General features: G+C 44.8%; 1 protein-coding gene across 1 annotated transcript in view; it reads left to right on the top strand.

The window, feature by feature from the left end:
- The window catches only part of CDK19 (cyclin dependent kinase 19), a 394,114-nt gene that overhangs the window by 55,029 nt on the left and 315,758 nt on the right, over positions 1–23,327 (top strand). The window contains exon 2 of the mRNA XM_073576006.1: positions 146–221. Within this exon, the coding sequence (XP_073432107.1) occupies positions 146–221 (76 nt within the window). The remainder of the gene's footprint in view (positions 1–145; positions 222–23,327) is intronic.

The raw sequence follows: 23,327 nt of genomic DNA on the forward strand, positions 1-23,327 counted from the left end.
AAATGATAGCCAATTCATTCATAGTTAAGTTGTTCTCACCTTTGCAATGTTGCTGATACTAATAAACATGATGCTGTTTTTTTTATCAACTCTTTAAAGTATCGGAGCCATTGTTAATAAGCATATTTTTTTTTAACTTTTTCAGAAAAGATGAAAAAGAATATGCACTGAAGCAAATTGAAGGAACAGGGATATCCATGTCAGCTTGTAGAGAAATTGCAGTAAGTGTGAATAAACTGCTAATTTATTTTTCTGTTTCTTTTTATAACAATGTTGCCTCACTATGTACTACATACATATTTTTGTATATAGTTTATAAAATACAGTCTTATTTAGTAAAATGCACACTTTGACCAACATTTACAAGGCATTACAGAAAATGCAGTCACAATACCTCATTGCTGGGAATAAATCATCTATTATTGTCTACATTTTGTTTAAAGGGATAGTTTGGACTAGAATGAAAAGTCTGCAGATACTCTTCGCGAAAATGAATAAAAAATGCCAGATTATTTGCCTGGCATTAGTTTTTCCGAAAGGCTTGATTTTGTTTCTGAGCAAATCAAAACAAAAAAACAACAATATTCACTGATCCCCCGCTATAACACAGCCCAGTGATGGGACATTACAGCAGAGGAAAATACAGTAGATACTGGCAGGAATCCAGACAAACCATGTCGGAACGGGAGAGATGGGTATTTTTTTAATTGATTATTAATGCTTTAATTTTATTTATTTATTTTAAACCAATCAATCTGATCATTTTGTGAAAAAAATGTAGCCCTGTAAGGTTCAAAACAAATATGTTGTTAAAGGGGTTGTCTTGACTGAAATGAAAAGTGCTGCTGATTGGTGACAGTATGCAATGTACACACTGTCTTGATTCCCCTGTATTCCCCTTGTGAGTGGATGGTCATGTTAGTTGGCATGTCTGCTTCTCTCAAGGGCTCATTCAGACGTTCGTGCAAATCGGTTTGAGCACAGACTGGCAGCTTGTCTCCCAACCCAGAGCATGACATCTTAATGTATCCATGTACCATATATACTTGTGTATAAGCCTAGTTTGTCAGCACTTTTTTTGTGCTTAAAACTCCCCCCTCGCCTTAAGCCCCCGTTACACACTGCGATATCGCTAGCAATATCGCTGTAAAGTCACCGATTTTGTGACGATGCAGCGATATTGCTAGCGATATCGCTGCATGTGATACTTACCTCCGACCGGCTCCCCCGCTGGTTATCGCTGATCGCGCGAGAAGCTCCTGGATCATTCCTCGTCGGGCGCTTCCTGCGGCGCTTCCTGCTGTGACGATGAGCGACGCGTGGAGCCGGGCGGGAGGATGCAGGATCGCCACGTCTGACAGGTAAGTAGCCATCCCCGTCCCCAGCGATGTCGCTAGTGAGATCTGCCTGTGTGGCAGCTCACTAGCGACCACTTAGCGATGTACCAGCGATCCTGACCGCGTCATATCGCTGGTCGGGATCGCTGGTGAGTTGCTAGGTGTAACGGTACCCTTATACACGAGTCAATTGTCCCAGAAAGACGGCAGGGGATGGGGAGCGGCGGAGAAGCAGGTCACGGAGGCCAGGAGCTGGCGGCTGTGGCTAAAGCCTGTGCCTCTGCTAAAGAGAAATGAATATTCATTTCTCAGTAATAGCGCATAGTGACAGCCACAGTCGCCGGCTTCCAGAACACATCCTACATACCTTCCTGCGCACCCTCGCTGTATCTCGTGTATCTCGTTTGTTCTGGCACCAGCAGCTCTTCTGGCCGAGCGATCACGTGGCCCCGCTCATTAAGGTAATGAATATTTTACACCTTATTTGCACAAAATATACCGTATGGGAATAAACATGCTAGATATAGGAGGAAACCACTATGGTTAAATAGAGCTGTAAGGGGCGCAATAAGTGACAAAAATAAAGCATTTAGAGAATTAAAACAAGTAGGTAGTGATGAGGCATTAAATAAATACAGAAGATTAAATAAATTATGTAAAAAGCAAATCAAGGCACCAAAGATTGAGACAGAGAGACTCATTGCCAGAGAAAGTAAAAATAATCCCAAAATATTCTTTAACTACATAAATAGAAAGAAACTAAAAAATGATAGTGTTGGCCCCTTAAAAATAGTCTGGGTGAAATGGTGGATGAGGATGAGGAAAAAGCCAATATGCTAAATGACTTTTTTAAACAGTATTTACACAAGAAAATCCCATGAAGGATTACATGATCAGTGATAAAAATTTTCCATTAAATGTCACCTGCTTAACCCAGCAGGAAGTACGACGGAGTCTAAAAATCACCAAAATTGACAAATCCCCGGGCCCGGATGGGATACACCCCCGAGTACTTCAGGAATTAAGCACAGTCATAGATAGACCATTATTTTTAATCTTTAAAGATTCCATAATAACAGGGTCTGTACCACAGGACTGGTGTATGGCAAATATGGTGCCAATATTTAAAAAGGGGACAAAAACTGAACTTGGAAATTATAGGCCAGTAAGTTTAACCTCAACTGTGGGTAAAATCCTGGAGGGTTTTCTAAGAGATACTATACTGCAGTATCTGAAGAAGAATAACCTCATGACCCAATATCAACATGGGTTTACAAGAGACCGTTCCTGTCAGACTAATCTGATAAGCTTTTATGAAGAGGTAAGTTCCGGACAGGACAAAGGAAATGTAGTGGACGTGGTGTACATGGACTTTTCAAAAGCTTTTGATACGGTGCCACACAAAAGGTTGTTCTCATTTTATGTATCAATGGGGATAGGGGAAAATGTGTAAGTGGGTTAAGAGCTGGCTCAGGGATAGGAAACAAAGGGTGATTATTAATGGAGCACACTCGGATTGGGTCACGGTTAGCAGTGGGGTACCACAGGGGTCAGTATTGGGCACGCTTCTTTTTAACATATTTATTAATGACCTTGTAGGGGGCATAGAGAGTAGAATTTCAATATTTGCAGATGACACTAAACTCTGCAGGGTAATCAATACAGAGGAGGACAATTTTATATTACAGGAGGATTTATGTAAACTAGATGCTTGGGCTGGTAAATGGCAAATTAATTTTAATGGGGATAAGTGTAAGGTCATGCACTTGGGCAGAAGAAATAAGATGTATAATTATGTGCTTAATTGTAAAACACTGGGCAAAACGATCACTGAAAAAGACCTGGGTGTATGGGTGGATGACAAACTCACATTTAGTGGCCAGTGTCAGGCAGCTGCTGCAAAGGCAAATAAAATAATGGGATGCATTAAAAGAGGCATAGATGCTCATCAGGAGAACATAATTTTACCTCTATATAAGTCACTAGTGCGACCACACTTAGAATACTGTGTACAGTTCTGATCTCCGGTGTATAAGAAAGACACAGCTGAACTGGTGCGGGTGCAGAGAAGAGCGACTAAGGTTATTAGGGAGGTCTGCAATACCAAGACAGGTTATTACACTTGGGGTGATTTAGTTTGGAAAATCGAAGGCTTAGGGGTGATCTTATTACAATGTATAAATTTATGCGGGGACAATACAAAGACCTTTCTAACGATCTTTTTACTCTTAGACCTGTGACGGGGACAAGGGGCATCATCTACGTCTGGAGGAAAGAAGGTTTAAGCATACTCACAGACGCGGATTCTTTACTGTAAGAGCAGTGAGACTATGGAACTCTCTGCCATATGATGTTGCAATGAGTGTAATGAGTGATTCCCTAATAAAATTTAAGAAGGGACTGGATGCCTTTCTTGAAAAGTATAATATTACAGGGTATATACACTAGTTTCCTTAATATTGCATTGATCCAGGGAGCTAGTTTGATTGCCGTATGTGGAGTCGGGAAGGAATTTTTTTCCCCAATGTGAAGCTTACTGTTTGCCACATGGGTTTTTTTGCCTTCCTCTGTATCAACATGTTAGGGCAAGTTAGGATAGGATATGGGTTGAACTAGATGGACTTAAAGTCTTCCTTCAACCTTAATAACTAGTTACTATCACACAGGTCCATGGATAACCAATACAAAACGTTATTGGCAAACAACAATAGAAACCAAAATTTTTGGTTTTTAATATTTTTCACAAAGTTCAATTTTTTTTAACCAATAAAATATAAAAAAAAATATAAAAAAATTATTGGTTGGGGTTTGTAGCAATTGCACTATCCTGAAAAGTCAAAATTTGTATGCACATTTAACACGGTAAAAAGGAAGCCACAAAACTATGGCAGAATTTTCTCTTTTTATAGTTTTACTGTGCAACCAAACGTGTAGTGCAATAATGCATACTGTCCTGAAAAATCATGTAATCGTATTATTTTTATACATGATGAACACTATAAAAATATGCCCAAAAACCATGACGGAATTGCTTTTGTTACCATATTATTGCACTAAATGTTTGGCTTTGTAGTAATCGTACTGTCCTGAAAAGTTATGTGGTCAAAATTTGTTATGCACAATGAACACTAAAGCTATGTGCACACGTTTGGAAATGCTGCGAAAATTTTCGCAACTCCCGCCATGGGTAAAACTCATACGAATTCGCATGTGTTTTTCCTGCAAAAAAACAAGCGTTTTTCACTTCCGGAGTACTTGCGCATTCCAAACGATTTCAAGCATCGCTTGGAAATGTGATTGACAGGTTGGTCACACTTGTCAAGCGTGACCAACTTTTTACTATTGATGCTGCCTATGCAGCATCAATAGTAAAAGATAGAATGTTAAAAATAATTTTAAAAAAATAGAGAGATACTTGCCCTCTGTCGGCCCCCGGAGTCCTCCCTGCCCTCATCGATGCTGCCGGCAACTTCCGTTCCCAGGGATGCTTGGCTCGAATGACCGCTGATGACGTCGCAAATTGAATTTCTCGGCAATGGAACAATGCAGAGTAAACTGAAAAAAAAACAAAAAACCAAAACCTGCAAAATTAGGGGATCTCAGAGTGTTTGCACACATTTGGTATTTAGTGCAGGAAAACTTGCTGTCTTATCAGGAAAAAAGCTGCATAAATTGTACTTGTTTTTGTCGCTTTCTTAAATGCATTTTTGTTTGTTTTTTTTTCTTCATTTTTTTTCTTCATTCATTTGAATGGGTAAAACTCTGCCAAAAGCTTGAAAGAATTGACATACTGCAGATTAAAACTAAAAACTAGAAAAAACTGAAAATGCACAAGGAAAATAAATGCACAGTGTGCCTGATATTTTAGAAATCTCATTGATTTCATTGGTACGGTAAAATGGTGCTATTTTCCACTACAATTTTCCAAGACCCTTAACATGTTCATTTTTTTGGTCTTGTGAGGCAGTGACAGTGGTCATATGTGAGTGTTATGTGTTCCCCAGGATGCACAAAGAAGCATATTGAGGTCGCCGGAGTGCATTTCAGTCACAGGCATAGCTGTGATTGCAATGCAGAATAAATGTGAGTGTTGGTCTTGGGCAAGCTATTTGTCCAAGGCAGATTTGGGAAGACCTGCAAAGGGCTTTTATTTTTTAAACTGGCTACTGGAAGGTAGTGGAGCGGTCCGTTTCCTCCCCCGGGTTTTCAATGGGGCCTACAGCCACAGGTTTATGGTAACCCCTCCCTGCAACAGAGGGTTGGGTGTGTCAGTGTGGAGTTTACAAGGTGCAGAGCAGATGGCTCTGCAAAAGCTCAGCCTGTGTGAGGGAACACTGAGCCAAGCAGAGCGAACTCCTGGCACCACGCAGCGTAATACGGCGGTGCAGTCGCCCTCAGCAACCATACACATTTACATTTATCTACTACTTGCTACACATGTGAACACACTATTTTTTGCTCTGTTTTGGACTTGTTTTTAACAATAAATTGGACTTGAATTTGCAAAGCTGGACCTTTTTTCTTTTTCCTTGGTTACTGCGTGAAGACTGCACGTGGTCCGGGCTATCCACTACACATGCCCTCAGGTGAGCTGGCTTCTTTTTCTCTTTTTATACACATTTACAGACTGTTTTGTTTCCCGTCTGCGATCCGGAGGATACCGTTTGTTTTGTTTGTAAGGTTTGGACATTAAAACTGCGTTTACTTTGAACTTTCTTGGGTCACTGCTCCTTCTGCTTTGAGTCTGAGTCCTGAAGACGATGTGGAGGCTTTCCTTACCGTATATGAGTGCACGACCACGTGGGAGAACCTGCCAACTTCCCAGTGGGCCGAAGTGGTGGCTCTGTTCCTAAGGGGTGACGCACTAAAGACCTACATTTACCTCAGTCGGGAGGATGCTCAGGACTACATCAAGCAAAAAGGTGAGATACTTGCCTGACTGGGTGTTAACACCTATGTGAGAGCCCAACGGGTGTTTTCATGGACTTTTGTGGAGGCCCAGCCCGCCCCTTCTAAGGTGAATGACTTTTTGCAGCTTGTGAAAAGGTGGCTCCAACCTGAGACTTTGACTCCAGCCCAGATAGTGGAGAGAGTGTTGGTCGACCGGCTGGTGAGATCTCTGCCAGCAGCCATAAACCGTTGGGTGGGGCATGGGGACCCGGGCTCACTGGACCAGGTAGTGGGACTGATTGAGCAGTACATGACCACTCAGGACTTTATACCGGACACTGCTGCACTACGGCTGTCACGTCGGGCACCACCAATCCAGGAGCATGGGAAAAGTCCACGACTCTCTACTGGGGTCAATCAGGACCAAGCCCGTACCGAGGGGGTATCCCGAAGGGAGAGTGACAGCAATCCCGTGTCCCTTAGGTCGGCCCCAAGGTCCAGTCGCGCCGAAGTTATCAAGTGTTGGCGGTGCCAGGGCCCCGGACATGTGGCTGCCAATTGCCCCCTGACAGCTGAACCTATGGACTGCAGGTATACTCGTCATGTGTCTATGTATGCCCAGCTAGTCTGCACCGCCACTGCAGGCACTGTCGGCAGCAAACCCCAGCTGCGCCAGGCACTTGTCATCGTGTACCAGATGGACGCTCTCTTGGACTCGGGGAGCTTAGTAACTCTGGTCCATGGGTCCCCTGTTGCCAGGGCCAACCCCAATTGATGTAAAGTGGGGCTGGTTTGTATCCATAGGCAACTCGGAGAGTACCCGACCCAGAGGTTACTTTTTCCACACTGTGTGGAGAAATCAAACATGTGGTGGGGGTGGTGAAGATCCTTCCATATGGGACTGTTGGGAAGAGACTTTCCCCTATTCTGGTCCCTGTGGAAGACCAGAGTTCACTCTCCCAAGGTGAATGATATTCCGGGCGCAGAACCCGAAGATCCCGAGTCAGAGATACCTGCCGTAGGGGTCGCCAGTATAGGGACAGAGTGTAACACCGATATGCTCCCCATAGAGATATTGGCAGGAGAGGTCGAGGAGACCCCACTGATCCCTGAGCTGGAAGTGTCCCCTGGTAAGCTTGGGACAGTTCAGCTCCAGGATCCCACCCTGGCCCAGGCACGACAAAGGATGATTGAAATTAATGGAGTAGCTCAGTAACCAGGTGCTGAGACAGTTTGTTTTTCTCGCATGGCTATCCATCAGGCGTTGTTGTGCCGGGTGGATAACGTCCGAGATGAGGTGGTGGGAACAGCTGGTGGTGCCCAACTCCTACTGTCAGGCAGTGCTCAACATGGCTCACACCCATTGCTAGAAGGGCACTTGGGGTCCAAAAAGACGCAGGAGCGCATTCTGCAGTGGTTTATTTGACCTCGAGTCTACACGGAGGTCCAGAGGTACTGTGACACGTGTCCGGAGTGCCAACTATCCTCACCACGAACTACTGAAGTCCATTGGTACCTCTATTTGAGGGGATAGCAATGGATCTGGTAGACCCCATAGTGAAATCCACCCATGGCCATCAACATATTTTGGTCATAGTGGAATACGCCACACAGTACCCAGAGGCGATACCTCTCCACAATACATCGGCCAAGCTAATAGCCCGCAAGCTATATGCCATGTTTTGTCGCCTTGGGCTATCAAAGGAGATCTTTACTGATCAGGGGATTCCTTTTATGTTCAAGGTGACCAGGGAGATATATAAGCTGCTCTGGATTAAACAGCTATGTATGTCGGTGTATCACCCACAAACCGACGGGTTGGTGAAGAGGTTTAACAAGACCCTCAAATCCATGCTAAAAAGGGTGGTCACCAAGGACGAGAGGGATTGGGACATGGTACTGCCCTATCTAATGTTCGCTATCCGCAAGGTACCGCAGGCATCCATGGGGTTCTCCCCATTTGAGCTATTGTATGGCAGGAACCCGAGGGGACTGCTGGATGTAGCCAAGAAGACGTGGAAACAGGAGCCCATACTGCATAAGAGTATCATCAAGCATGTGGCAAGCATGCAGGACCGGATTTAGGCAGTACGACCCATAGTAAAGGAGCATCTGATGGATGCCCATGCTGTGCAGAGCTGCGTGTATAATAAGAGCTATGGTCAGGACCTTTAAAGGCCTGGTGTCAGATGATTCGCCCATGACCTGGATGAGGAATGCCAAGGAGAGGAATGCTCAGGTCACCCGATGGTTCCTGTCTTTGCAAAATTTCAATTTTACTGTGGAATATCAGGCAGGGAAGTCACAGGGAAATGCAGATGCCTTGTCACAGGCCCCCTGTATGGTGACAAATGTTCAGCCCCACAAGTTTGAACGGGGGGTATGTGAGGCAGTGACTAGGGTCATATGCGAGGGTCGTTATGTCTCCGAGGATGCGCAAAGAAGCATATTGAGGCCGCGATAGTGCATTGCAGACACAAGCATAGCTATGATTGCAATGCAAATTAAAAATGAGTATTGGTCTTGGGCAAGCTATTTGTCCAAGGCAGATTTAGGAAGACCTGCAAAGGGCTTTTATTTTTTAAACTGGCTACTGGAAGGTAGTGGAGCGGTCCGTTTCCTCCCCCGGGTTTTCCATGGGGCCTACAGCCACAGGTTTATGGTAACCCCTCACTGCAACAGAGGGTTGGGTGTGTCAGTGTGGAGTTTGCAAGGTGCAGAGCAGACGGCTCTGCAAAAGCTCAGCCTGTGTGAGGGAACACAGAGCCAAGTAGAGCGAACTCCTGGCACCACGCAGCATAATACCATGGTGCAGTCGCCCTTGGCAACCGGACGCATTTACGGACTGTCTTGTTTCCCGTCTGCGATCTGGAGGATACCGTTTGTAAGGTTTGGACTTTAAAAATACATTTACTTTGAACTTTCCTGGGTCACTGTCTCATCTCTGCACAGTGAGGACACCACTGCACTACATCTATAAAGATTTTTGGCCGTATAACAGTGGCCAAAAAATAACAAACACAATTTTGGTGTTTTTAATTTTTTGGTTTACAGTATTTAACAATCAGATTAATTTTACATTTTGATAGTTCGGACTTTTCAATATGGTGATACCACATGTGTATGTTTTATTTATTTTTTTTATTTGTAATGGAGGAAAAGAGGGGTGATTTTAAACATTTTTTTTTATTCATATTTTTTTCTTCTATTTATTAGTTCCCGTTGGACTTTAACCTGTGATTGTTTGATTGTACAGTGTGTAGCAATTCCACAGTATTGCTGCATATAGTAAAAATCACGGTCTCCTTTGAAACCCAGAATGGCCTGGCTTCAAAGGAACTCTGTGATGACAGGCATGAAAGTGTTCGATAGACTCCTGCTGTCATTGCAACTCTTTGGTGCCCCACTATTGCACTATGGGGGATGAGCCCCTAAAATGACACGCCCCCATACTGTTCATGCCTCTGCCAGAGACTGAGAGAGGCATTTAACAGGTTAAGTGAGTAAAATAAATAAACATAAAAACAGCAGTGGTTATATTGTGCAGTGTGTTGGTCCTTGTGAGCAGACCTTAAACGGACCTGTCAATTATACTGTATGACAGTATTAAATACTGTATAATACTAATAGGCTTGAGAGGTTCAGAAGTACATTAGTAGAGTAGGGTATCATCTATGTAATCAAAGATTTATGGGACTAATGAATAAGGTAAAAACAAAGCAAATATGTGTAACATGTACACATACTCCTCAACATTGAAACTGCAACACAAAGAAGGAAACGTTCAAGGATTATGGAAATCACAGGATGGATAGACCTGTTAACGATATGCAAATTAGGAATAATGGAAACTAAATTTTATAAACCTTTTGATTTATTCAGTATGTAGTCTCGCTCATAAATATACTGTACATCCTTACAAGCTTTTGCATGCTTTCGCATGTTATTGTTGGTTCTTGTGTAGAAAAAATGCTTAGAGAAATTGCCGTACCACCTATCAAGTCTTCCAGCTACATTAATAGCTTGGCTGTACCATTCGTTCCAATACCAAATCAAAGTGTCTCAGGAGCAATGTCAGGAGGCATGTTACTGTGAGCAGCATGTGTGACCTAAATGTGCAATCATGTCTTGTAGCTTCTCTGTCGTAGTTTCCCACTGAGTACATTTAGAACGTCAAATCACAGCTGATATCAACTTCAACTACCATTACCCGATTGTCACTGCACCAGGCAAACAGGAAGAGCCGGGCAAAGCACCAAATTGGCACGTCTAATGTCATGTGCCACTTCTGGGGTGGCTGAGAGCTGATATTTTTAGGCTGGGAAGGGCACAATAACCATGGATCTTCCCAGCCTGATAATATCAACCCGCAGCTGTCTGCTTTATCTTTGCTGGTTATCAAAAATAGGAGGGACCCACATCATTTTTTTCATTTATATATTCGCTTAATACATGTACACTAAACTACACACACAAAGCACTAATTATATATCTCATCAATATCTATTTAGCTACCTATCTATATATCATTTACCCCATATCTAGTGATCTATCTCTAGCTTTGCACATCTTTAACACCTAAACATCTGTCATTTCTATTCCATATACTATTCAGATACGTGTCACATGGACGGCACACGCATAGCATGTACACATGGATACATGAACATGGATAACACTGGTACTGTTTTTTCCAATACCAGAAATATCAGGACGTGTGAAGGATGTCTTAGGCCTTAGTGTGTCTGGTACGTGTTTTCAGCTCACACCTGCTGCTGCTAATAACAAACTGGTGGAAGTATTCATCAGCCGGCTGTCTGTGCTATAAATAAATAAATAACCCGGCATGGGTTCACCTGTATTTTTGATAATCAGCCAGGCAAAACTGACAGCTGTGGGCTGCAACCCACAGCTGTCAGCTTCACCATCAAGGCTGCTTATCAAGGATAGAAGGGTCTCCACACTGTTTGTTTAAATTATTTAAATAAGTAATAAAAAAGTTGTGGGGTCCCCCTCCATTTTTGACAACCAGCCTGGCTAAAGCAGACAGCTGGGTATGTTGACCTTCCTCAGCCTAAAATTAGCAGCCCGGAGCTGCCCAGAAAATTCACATCTATTAGATGTGCCAATTCTGGCGCTTTGTCCGGTTCTTCCCGCTTGCCCTGTGGCGGTGGCAAGTGGGATAATATTTATCGGGTTTGTCACCTTTTGTATTGTCTGGTGTCATCAAGTACACGGCTTAGTAATAGAGTAGCGTCTATAAGACACCTATCCATTACTAATCCTATAGTTGTATGGTAAATAAAACACAGCAAGTATAAAGTATTGTATTTGATATAAAAATAAAACTCACTTTTCCATTTTTATTTAAAAATAACAAACACCGTTATACTCACCTAACATTCATTCCATTGAAACCAATGTCGCCTGCAATAATACAAAAATAAATGGTGATCTGCAGTGAACTCACTGAGCTGAACTGCTGTGATCTCATTGACTTTTACCACCCGCAGTTCAGCTTTGCTGGGACGCAACATCAGTGACCCATTGTAACCTCTATAAAGTCACTGTTAGTCACCGATACTGCGTTCGCAGCAGCTCATTCGTCATTGGTTCTCAGCCTGGACTGTCGCATCTTGGCAACAATTAGGTTGAAAACTATTTATCCCCAGACATGGGTTACGGCTAGGGACAGAACGTTGGACTGGTGTGGGGTTTTGTTTTTTTATTTTTGTTTTATTACAGGAGACGTTGGCTTCAATGGAATGGGTGTTTGGATGAGTATAACTGTGTTTGTTATTTTTAAATAAAAATGGAAAAGTGTGCTTTGTTTTTATTTCAAATAAAATACTTTATACTTGCTGTGTGTTTATTTACCATACAACCATAGGATTGGTAGCGGATATCATCTGTGTGTTATCAGTGTGCATGTATGCAGGATGTTTTGCAGCTGTTTCAAAAATGGACGTCAGCGTATTTTGCTCACAGACACACCATCGGTCTGTGGAAACACACTGATATGTGTACAGAAATGGGTCTACGTGTGTAATTGTCTCCGGTACATGTGAAAAATGTCACCACAACTGAAAGGGCCCTAAAAATTTTTTTTAAAAAACTCATCATGGGCATGTAGCCTAATAATGACATAAAGTTTGAAATTGAACATTTTGCAAAATTTTCCAATATTTTCACAAACAAATTTTATCAGCTTAATTTCACCTTCACCACTAATGTGAAGTATAATGTGTCATAAAAAAACACTCTTACAATCTTTGGGATTGGAAGAAGCATTGCAAAGTTATTACCATATAAGGTGAAAGCAGGCTTCAGCAGTAAGGGGGTTAAAAATCCCTGAAACATAAGCATCTAAAATAAAATATATATATATATATATATATATATATATATATAATAATTTCTGTACAGATTTCGTTATCCGCGCAAGATCAACCTGTTGTTTTGAGTGCTCCAAAACACTTATGTGACTGGCAATCCTAGCCAGAATTCTTTTTCTGCTCCTATGACAGAACACAAATTTAGAGTTATAAATGGAGCCTAAGCCTTGCTGCATTGTGAATCTTACTAAGTGCTGTGTTAACAATTGTCTGTGTGTTTCTACAGTGATTTACATGGTAAATTATTGCAGGTTATAGCCTGAACAACTGCGGAGACAGAACTAAGTAGGAGCAGATGGCTTGAAAGTCACTGATGTGTCATAGCTGGACTACAAACTGGGCTAAAGTCTTGAGGTGGAGCAACAGATAGCAGTTCTCTTAGGCTGTGTGCCCATGTTGCAAAATTGAAGCAGATTTTTCCTCAGCAAATCCGCACCCCCTTGACAGGATAAACGCATGCGGATTTTGACACACTTTTGGTGCGTTTTTGACATTTTCATTGCGTTTTTCTAAGCGTTTTTAACCCCTTAATGTCCAATGACGGACACAGTCCGTCATCAGACATTTCCCCTGCTTTGATGAGGGCTCCGGTGCTGAGCCCGCATCAAAGCTGGGACATGTCAACTGTTATGAACAGCTGACGTGCCCGCAATAGGCGCGAGCGGAATCGCCGTCCGCCCGCGCCTATTAACTAGTTAAATGCCACTGACAGCGGGCATTTAAATAGCATTTCCGGCCGCCGGGCCGGAAATGACCTGATCGGGGGTCGGCGTCACGTTGCCTGGACAACCAGAGGTCTCTATGAGACCTCTATGGTTGTTCCAGGCATATGGCTTTCAGCGCCACCCGGTGGTCGGCACTGAAAGCACAGCAGTAAATCTGCTACATATGGGCGATCTGCTCATCGCCCATATGTAGCAGAGCCGATCGGGTTGCGCAAGCTTCTAGCCTCCTATGGAGGCTATTGAAGCATGCCAAAAGTAAAAAAAAAAAAAAATGTTTAAAAATAAAAAAAAATTAAAAAAACATAAGTTCAAGTCACCCCCCTTTCGCCCCAATCAAAATAAAACAGTAAAAAAAAATCCCACATACACATTAGGTATCGCCGCATTCAGAATCGCCCGATCTATCAATAAAAAAAAAGCATTAACCCGATCGCTAAACGGCGTAGCGAGAAAAAAATTCAAAACGCCAGAATTACTTTTTTTGGTCACCAAGACATTGCATTAAAATGCAATAACGGGCGATCAAAAGAATGTATCTGCACAAACGTGGTATCATTAAAAACGTCAGTCCGGCACGGAAAAAATAAGCCCTCACCCGACCCCAGATCATGAAAAATGGAGACGCTACGGGTCTCGGAAAATTGCGCAAATTTTTTTTTTTTTTTTTTTTTTAGCAAATTTTGGAATTTTTTTTCACCACTTAGATAAAAGAGAACATAGACATGTTTGGTGTCTATGAACTCGTAATGACCTGGAGAATCATAATGGCAGGTCAGATTTAGCATCTAGTGAACCTAACAAAAAAGCCAAGCAAAAAACAAGTGTGGGATTGCACTTTTTTTGCAATTTCACCGCACTTGGAATTTTTTTCCCGTTTTCGAGTACGCGATATGGTAAAACCAATGATGTCATTTAAAAGTACAACTCGTCCTGCAAAAAATAAGCCCTCACATGGCCATAAAAACGGAAAAATAAAAAAGTTATGGCTCTGGAAAGAAGGGGAGGGAAAAATGAAAATGTAAAACCAAAAATACCCCTGGTCGTTAAGGGGTTAAGCGTTTGAGCACAAATAAAGTTGGGTAAAAAAAAAAACTATAAGGTCATTTCCTAGTCCAACCTCTCTTTTTTTCATTTTTTTTTTTTTTTGCTGGCTGAAGGAAACAGGGAACCACTGTTCAAAAGCAACTGTGTTCGAACAGTGGCACAATCCCAATACATTTATGACTGTTGCCATGGGTCTATCTTAAGTGCTTTCATATGTTCTATATGGGCTCTCAAAATTAGATATAGCCAGGAAAAATGTGTAGAAATATTTGTGGACTGACTACCTATCTAGAGCTTATTATTATTAATTATTATTATAGCGCCATTTATTCCATGGCGCTTTACATGTGAGGAGGGGTATACATAATACATACAAGTACAGTAATCTTAAACAATACAAGTCACGACTGGTACAGGATGAGAGAGGACCCTGCCCGCGAGGGCTCACAATCTACAACGGGATTATAGATTACGTTCTTTCCTTAATCAATACTTATCCTCTATCCAGGGCCGTATTTGTCATTAGGCACTCGTGCCTAGGGCGGGACTCTGTGGGAGGGCGGCACCTGAGCAAGGTTATTTTTTTTTATTTTAGTCCGGGGGTCATCCCGCCCCATCATACTCACCTCCTCCAGCGGTGCTTGCGCTGCAGCTCCGATGGAACTGAGCTGCACTGATATCTGCTCTTCCTGTGTCAGCGCGTGGTCACGTGGTACCGCTCATTAAGATCATAAATATGGATGCCGCTCCACTCTTAGGCGTGGCGCCCATATTCATGACCTTAATGAGCGGTACCACGTGACCGCGTACTCACACAAACAGGAAGAACAGATACCGGCGCCCGGCTAGACGAGACATGCAGCGAGTGAGCGGCGTGGGGGGGTGGAGAGTGAGCGGCGTGGGGATGGAGAGTGAGCGGCGGGGGGAAGAGTGAGTGGAAGCTGCACTCAGTGCACGGGGGAGGCGGCTGCACTGGGGAGGCGGCTGCACTGGGGAGAATGGCTATTTTCACATCAGTGATTTTTTCCAAAGTGTCTGCATTAGTCATACTCGCCAATGGGGGAGGCAGCACTAAAAGTGCCTAGGGCAGCATAAACTCTAAATACGGCCCTGCCTCTATCCATAGGTAAGGTGGTAAGCGATCACTAGGGATTTTACCACCAGAACCCCCAGTGATCACAAGAATGAGGGTTCCAAGTTGACTATATGAATGCAGCGACTTTCAAACATACGCACTCACTCTTCTTCAAAGTCTATGCGATTGACAGGATGACCAACTTTCTTTAACCAGCAAAAATAATAAATCGGTATTGTACATCTTCAGTTGTATAAGAAAAATAAATATCTTCAACATTAAAAAAATAACAAATCATAGTTGTTATTGTTTAAAACTCTCAAGGCCTTCATTTGTCTTTTTGGAAAATGCATGCATACATACATACAGCAAGATATCTGTGCATTGTCAGAGAAATGTGGATAAACAGGTTCATCCCCTCCCCTACAGTGTAGACTAACAGGAGAACTGCAACAGAGCCTGTTATGTCTGCAGTATTGCTAGATCGCCTTCCAGCAGCACCGTAAAGTTGTCCTTAAATCCTTACTCTCTGTGTCCCAGTCTGTCCAGCAAATCTTGAAAAGTGACCTGCAGAAAACAAGAAATGTCAGCCTACTGTCTGGGCTCTAGTAGATACACACGCTGTTGAATTTTACAGAGAAATAATGAGAAAAGTCTAATTCCAAGAAGCCCTGTGATTTTGTTATCAGAGCGCTTTTATTTTAAAAAGAACTGATTCCAGGTGAACGATAGGCAAGCTATGGATTCTACTGTGGGATCTAATTCACATAGATGTTTCCTGTGCCCTATGGCACAGAATGCAGCATATCACTTTCTTCCTTAACCTCTTCCTGTCATGTGCTGTACTGTATATGTAGGGTGCCTCTAATTGCAGCCATCAGAGTTAGCTCCCATTACTGCTGTTAAACCTCTTAGATAATGCTGTCAATAAATAAAAATATATTGCGAAAATTCTCAATTGTGAGGTAAAATCTGTAATCAGTGAAGACAGCTTTTTCCATTACTGAGATAGGAGGTGGAGGCTACTTCTGATAAGATTCTGTTTAAAGGGTAGAGGCTCTGCCCTCCACATAGAATCTTTTTAGTAGTAACTGCCATCTCCTGTATCAGTAATGGGAAAGTGTCTTCACTGATTACAGATTTTACCTCACAATTGAGAATGACTGATCAAATTTGAAAGAAGCAGATCTCTCTGATAAGATTACAAAGTTGCTTATTTTCATGTGTACTATTTAATTTATGAAAAAAAATTAAAACAACGGTTTCACTTTAAATCACTCCCCTTTTCCCAATTAGAAAGTAAAAATGATAAACCTATTTGATACCACTGCATCCATAAAAGCATAATCTTCTAAAATATCAAAGTTAACCCATAAGGAAAAAGCTGCAAAAATGAATAAAAACGCCAGAATTCTGATTTTATCTAAACGTGTAGCATTGCCATGATTTCTCTAAGGGTGCCGTCACAATAAGCGATGCACCAGCGATCCTGACAACGATACGACCTGGTCAGGATCGCTGGTGCATCGCTACATGATCGCTGGGGAGCTGTCAAACAGGCAGACTCACCAGCGATGAGGACCAGCGAGGACGCTGGTATCCAAGGTAAATATCGGGTAACTAAGCGCGCGCGTCGCTTAGTTACCCGCTGTGTACCTTTAGATACAGGCATGCTCGCGAGAGCACGCTGGTATCTAAGGTAAATATCAGGTAACTAAGCGACGCGTGCGCTTAGTTACCCGATATTTACATTGGATACCAGCTCCCAGCGTCTGCTTACAGCGCTGGGAGCTCGCTGATCGTTGGTCTCCCGCTGCCACACGCAGCGATGCGCGCTGGCCAGCAGGAGACCAACGATCAAAAAATGGCCCAGGACATTCCTGCACGATCAGCGATACCGGCGGGGGGGCCGGTCGCTGATGCGTGTCACACACAGCGATATCGCTGGTGAGGGCGCTGTGGCGTCACAAAATCAGCGATCTCGCTAGCGATGTCGCTGTGTGTGACGGGGCCTTTAGTTAGCTTAGCAGGTCATTTTTAGCACACACTAATTGACTTAAAACAATGGCAGAATTTCAGTAATTCGTCTCATTGGTAAAATGGGAGAAAAAAAAAGATGGCTCTAGGACAGTGTCTCTCAACTCCAGTTCTCAAGACCCACCAACAGGTCATGATTTCATTAGTATTGTATAGGTGGTGGAACTAATGCTTGAGCAGGTGATGAAATTATCACCTGTGCAATACTAAGGATATCCTGAAAACTGGAGGGTCTTGAGGACTGGAGTAGAGAAACACTGCTGTAGTAGAAAGGTGAGAGAAAAAACTAAAGAGCAAAAATGAAAATTACAAGACTAAATAATAGTTTGGTTTTTTTTTTGCATTCTGTAAAACTATTTTCTTACTGCTGAAGATCACTCAAGGAATGTGCCAGATTGAGATTCTGTGGACCAAACAATTTTAGGTTGGTCATCTAGTGGGTCTAAATAATAAAATATACTGACTATAAAGAATACATATTTGCATATTCTATTAAGGTGAAAACTTGGTAGACAGCATTGACACCTAGTGTTAACTACATAAATAATATTGCGTCAAATGTTCTTCTGCCGCTCATATGAAAAATTGTACACCGTAACATGGCTATTGTAGCTCATCCTATTATTATTTGAGAACTGCTTTCCTCTCTCAAAATGTGTTATTGTGACTCTTAAGTCTCATAACATTGATTTGAGTCATCATAGTAAGGCTAGAGTCATGTTTTTATGGAGGTCAAGAATGCGCCCTCTGACTGTCTTCTTTGCCAAGCTATCCTATCCAATTACAAATAGGGCGTGGGGTGCCTCAAATCTTTTAAACATCAACAACCCACCTACAGCCTTAAAGGTGTTGGCCACTTCTTTTTTTATTGATGGCCTATTTTCAGAGTAGACCATCAAGATCCTAAACTCTGCTTCCCGACTAATCCACTTGTCTCCCCATTATTCCCCAGCCTCTTCTCTCTGCCAAGCTCTTCACTGGCTTCCTATTGTCCAGAGGCTCCAGTTCAATACCCTAACTATGACATACAAAGCCATCCACAACCTGTCTCCTCCATACATCTGTGACATGGTCTCCTGGTAGTTACCTACACGCAACCTTCGATCCTCTCAAGATCTCCTTCTCTGCACCCCTCTCCTCTCTTCTTCCCACAACCACATACAAGAATTCTCACGTGCTTCCCTCATACTCTGGAACGCTCTACCCCATCATTTCAGACTCTAGTCTACCATGTGTTAGGCGTCGGGTTCCTGCCACTGCACAGCAGGAATCCAGAGCCTTGCACCCAGCGGTCTCCCAATCTTCTTCAGCCGCAGTGGAGCCTGCTCAGCAGATTCGTCGGCCCTGGCACTCTGCCCAGGCCAACTCCGTGGGTATGCTTGCTGCTGCCACCTCTGGCACAGCTATGACAATGCATGCTGCTCAGCAGCGAGATTCTCCAGGGACTAAGTCCTCATGTCGGGCCACTGAGCATGCCCGTGGAGTGATCTCCCATTGGAGATCGAGGGTCACGTGCTCAGGTCCTGCTCGTGTTCGGATTGGCCCATCCGAGAAGCCAGGAAGGTCCCGGATGCCCGTGGCTATAAAAGGTTCGCATGGCCACTCGCCCATGCGCTAGGATAGACTGTATTTACAGACTATGTGGAGTGAGTGATGCAAGCAGGTATGAATGTCTCTGGTGAATGACTCATTAAGAAACCCCTGCCCTTGGTACACATGTGTTGTGCAGACTAGCCTGCTAGCGCCCAGGCTTAGGCGTAGGTAGGTCTGAGGTTGAGTCAGGCATCAGGCCTCACCAGTGACTCGGCACGCCTCAGTGCACGTGCTCCATAGCCAGCGTCTATAGTGGCGCTCGCGGCAGCGACGCCGTGCGTTCAGTGGGCTTAGAAGGACTCTAACCCCGTGTCCTTGGGGTAGAGTTCTGTGGCCGTACACTGTGCTGTTATGAATGAGTCACCGTAGGAGGCAAAAACAGAAATACTACCTAAGTCCAGAAAACCAGAGAAGTTGGCAGCTATCGGATTGCAGACCCCTGAACCTAACAACAACAATTAGCAGTAGCCGTGGGGGGTTCCTACGGTGCCCTAGACCCCTCGATCACAGCCGGAGAACTACATAGCCTAAAGACAGAAAGGGAAATCTAAGCTGCCCCAGAGCAGACTCCAAAGCAATAGGCAGCCCCCAACATATGACGGTGAAGCAAGATGAAAAAACACTCACACAGATAGAAAGATAGGCTGAGCAAATGATGGGGCCCAAGCTAACTAAATAGGACAGAATAGAAAAGCTGCTGTCTGCAATCCGCCAAAACCCTCTCAAAAACAAGAGCCAACAGACTGATAGGAAAAAAGCCCTGAAGACGCTAGGCTTCAAAAAGACTATATCAGTACTCAGGTATTATCTGAAGACAGAGCAAAAAGGAATTCAGCTCTCCCAGCAGGGAAAGGCAGAAATCCAGAAAAACAAGGCAAAACAAAACCAAAACACAAATGCAAAAAGTAGAGCAGAAAACTTAGCTTTTGAGGAGCAGGAATCAGACTGGTCTCCAAGAATCCCTCAGAGTAATCACCGCAAGGCAGAAGGGGGTCGGCTGCCTTATATCCAGTCAGCAATCCCAGTCACCCAGTCATCATCATTCTGCTCAGGTGCTTTGTAATCAGCCTCACTATCTTCCTTCACCAGAAGAAGGAGTTCATCAGACCTCAATGGTGAAGGGGAAAATGAACTCACAACACTGCGCTCTTTTAGCCGAGCTCTGTGAGCACAAACAGTCTCCGGCGTTTATGTTCAGCGGTAGTGCGGCTCTGTGAAGCAACAGAGTCCGCCCCTGTACACACCGGGTGACGTTAACCCGCGTGTGTTCTTATAGTATACCGCCATCTAGCATCCGCCATTACTGAGCAGCAGGTTACCACCCCTGCACGGTGGACCCCGGGCTGCGAACGCACCTTATTACCATCTTTATTATTTGGTGCGTTCCGCCAGCCCTAACATTATCCTAGCGCCTGGGTCTGGCTAGTAATGGCGGACGAACAGCGACTGCTGCAGTACATCCGGCAGCTGCAGGGCAGGTTGGCGGATCTTGAGCGATCAGCCTCAGCTGCGGATGTTACTGCGGTCGCTGTTCAGGCAGCCACAGAGGCTGTCTCCCGTGTGACCACAGCCATCCCTGCCCCGACTTTGTCCCGCCTCCCGCTGCCCAAGAAGTTCTCGGGTGATAGTGCTTCTTGTAGGGGTTTCGTAAGACAGTGCTCTATACAGCTGGAGCCGCTGGCCGCACGATTCCACTCTGAGCGGGCTAAAGTGGGATTTATTATTTCCCTCTTGTCGGGCAGGGCTTTGGAGTGGGCCACACCGCTGTGGGAGTGTGGTGATCATATGGTGCAGAGTGTCTCGCGGTTCTTGGACACTCTGAAGCAGGTCTTCCTGGGACCACGAGTCACCCATGACACCGCGCTGCGGCTTCTGGCATTGTCACAGGGCTCGTCCATGGTCATCCACTTTGCCATCCAGTTCCGGACGCTGGCCTCTGAGTTACAGTGGCTAGATAAGGTCCTCATTCCGGCATTCTGGAGAGGTTTGGCTGGCCATGTGAAGGACGCTCTGGCCACCAGGGAGATTCCCGCTACACTGGAGGAGCTTATCACTGTCTCCACCCGTATAGATCTTCGCTTCGCCGAGCGAAGGTTGGAGCGGGACCAGTGTAGGCAGAGGTTTAGGTTGGCACCTAGTTTTGCTAAACCTCTGGAATCTTCCGATCAGGTGTCCGAGCGTCAGGGGGCTTCCCGTGAGGGATCCAGGCCCCGGTCCGCTCGAGCTCCTGTGAGCTGTCATGTTTGCTGGCAGTCCGGTCACCTTGCCAACTGGTGCCCACAGCAGCTGGGAGAACGCTTGCGCCTAGTGGCCGTAGGTGGCGGCGCACTAGAATCAGCGACGTTTTCCTCCAAGCTGTCCTTTAAGGGGGACACTTGAGTTGGATTCTTCCACTCTGGTGGTGGAGGTTTGCGTGGATTCCGGGGCAGAAGGCAATTTTATGTCATCAGCCTTCACTCAACGGCACGCTATACCCCTGGTTATGATGTCTACACCAGTCACTGTCAGAGTGGTGAACGGCGCCACTCTACCCTCACAGATAATCCACCAGACCGTCCCCTTGTTACTCTCAGTGGCTCCATCTCATGAGGAGACGATATCCCTCCTCGTCATGCCCGAGGGTATTGGCCAGGTACTTCTAGGGGTCCCCTGGCTGCGGTACCACTCCTCCCATATAGAGTGGTCCTCAGGGAGGATTATTGGATGGAGTAAATCATGTGAGGGTAGATGTCTGAGGGAGTGCGTTCAGGTTGCCTCCACCGAAGTTCCCGATGATCTCCCCTCGCTCCCCCAACACTATCGACAGTATGCGGACGTGTTCTCCAAAAAGGCGGCGGAGACCCTTCCACCGCATTGCCCCTATGACTGTCCTATTGACCTCTTGCCTGGTGTTGAGCCTCCCCGGGGTCGAGTCTATCCCCTATCTCTCCCGGAGACAGAGGCCATGTCTCAATATATCAGGGAGAATCTGGCAAGAGGATTCATTAGGAAGTCAGTGTCACCATCGGGGGTGGGATTCTTCTTCGTCCAGAAGAAGAGTGGGGAACTATGTCCTTGCATTGATTACAGGGGTCTTAACGCCATCACCGTTAAGAATAAGTATCCTCTGCCCTTGATATCAGAGCTGTTTGATAGGCTACGGGGAGTGAGGGTGTTTTCCAAACTTGATCTGCGGGGGGCTTACAACCTGATTCGCATCCGTGATGGGGACGAATGGATGACGGCATTTAACACCAGGGATGGGCACTATGAATACCTGGTGATGCCCTTCGGCCTTTGTAATGCCCCGGACGTCTTCCAAGACTTTGTGAATGATATCTTCCGGGATATGCTTACCACCTCGGTTATAGTCTATCTGGATGATATTCTCATCTACTCTCCAGATATTGACTCCCACCGGAGAGATGTTTGCAAAGTTTTAAGTTTTCGATCGCCTGCGGGCAAACTCCCTATACGCCAAGTTGGAGAAGTGTGTGTTTGAGCCGGAGTCCTTGCCTTTCCTGGGCTATATCATCTCTGCCCGGGGATTGGCCATGGATCCTGCCAAGCTACAGGCGGTGATGGATTGGCAGGAACCTCATTCTCTCAAAGCGGTGCAGAGCTTTATGAGGTTCATAAATTGCTAACGCCAATTCATCCCTCACTTCTTGACTTTGGTAGCACCCTTGGTAGCCCTCACCAAGAAGGGTGCAAATCCCAAGTTGTGGTCAGAACCGGTCTCCAAGGCCTTCTCCTCCATTAAGTCCCATTTCGCTAGCGCTCCCATTCTACATCGCCCCGATGTAGATAAGCCCTTCATTCTGGAAGTGGATGCCTCTTCCGTCGGTGCTGGAGCGATCCTGTTTCAGAAGGACACGCAAGGTCGGAAGCACCCATGCTTCTTTTTCTCCAAGACCTTCACACCGGCGGAGAGGAATTATGCCATCAGGGACAGGGAGTTGCTAGCGATGAAGTTGGCCTTCTCGGAGTGGAGACACCTCCTGGAGGGGGCTCGCCACCCTTTCCAGGTGTTCACCGACCACAAAAACTTGGTGTATTTGCAAACAGCCCAGCGGCTAAACTCTCGCCAGGCCAGATGGTCTTGGTTCTTTTCCCGGTTCCACTTCACCCTCCATTTTCTCTCCGGGGAGAAGAACGTCCGGGCCGATGCTCTCTCCCGCTCCGTGGTGTCATCGGAGGAAGAGGAGGAGGAAAAAAAAAAAAAAATCATATGAAAAAACCCTAAAAACGA

The sequence above is a fragment of the Dendrobates tinctorius genome, unplaced genomic scaffold (genome assembly GCF_039654945.1).
Source record: "Dendrobates tinctorius isolate UK_male_01 unplaced genomic scaffold, ASM3965494v1 ptg000046l, whole genome shotgun sequence".
Classification (NCBI taxonomy): Eukaryota; Metazoa; Chordata; class Amphibia; order Anura; family Dendrobatidae; genus Dendrobates; species Dendrobates tinctorius.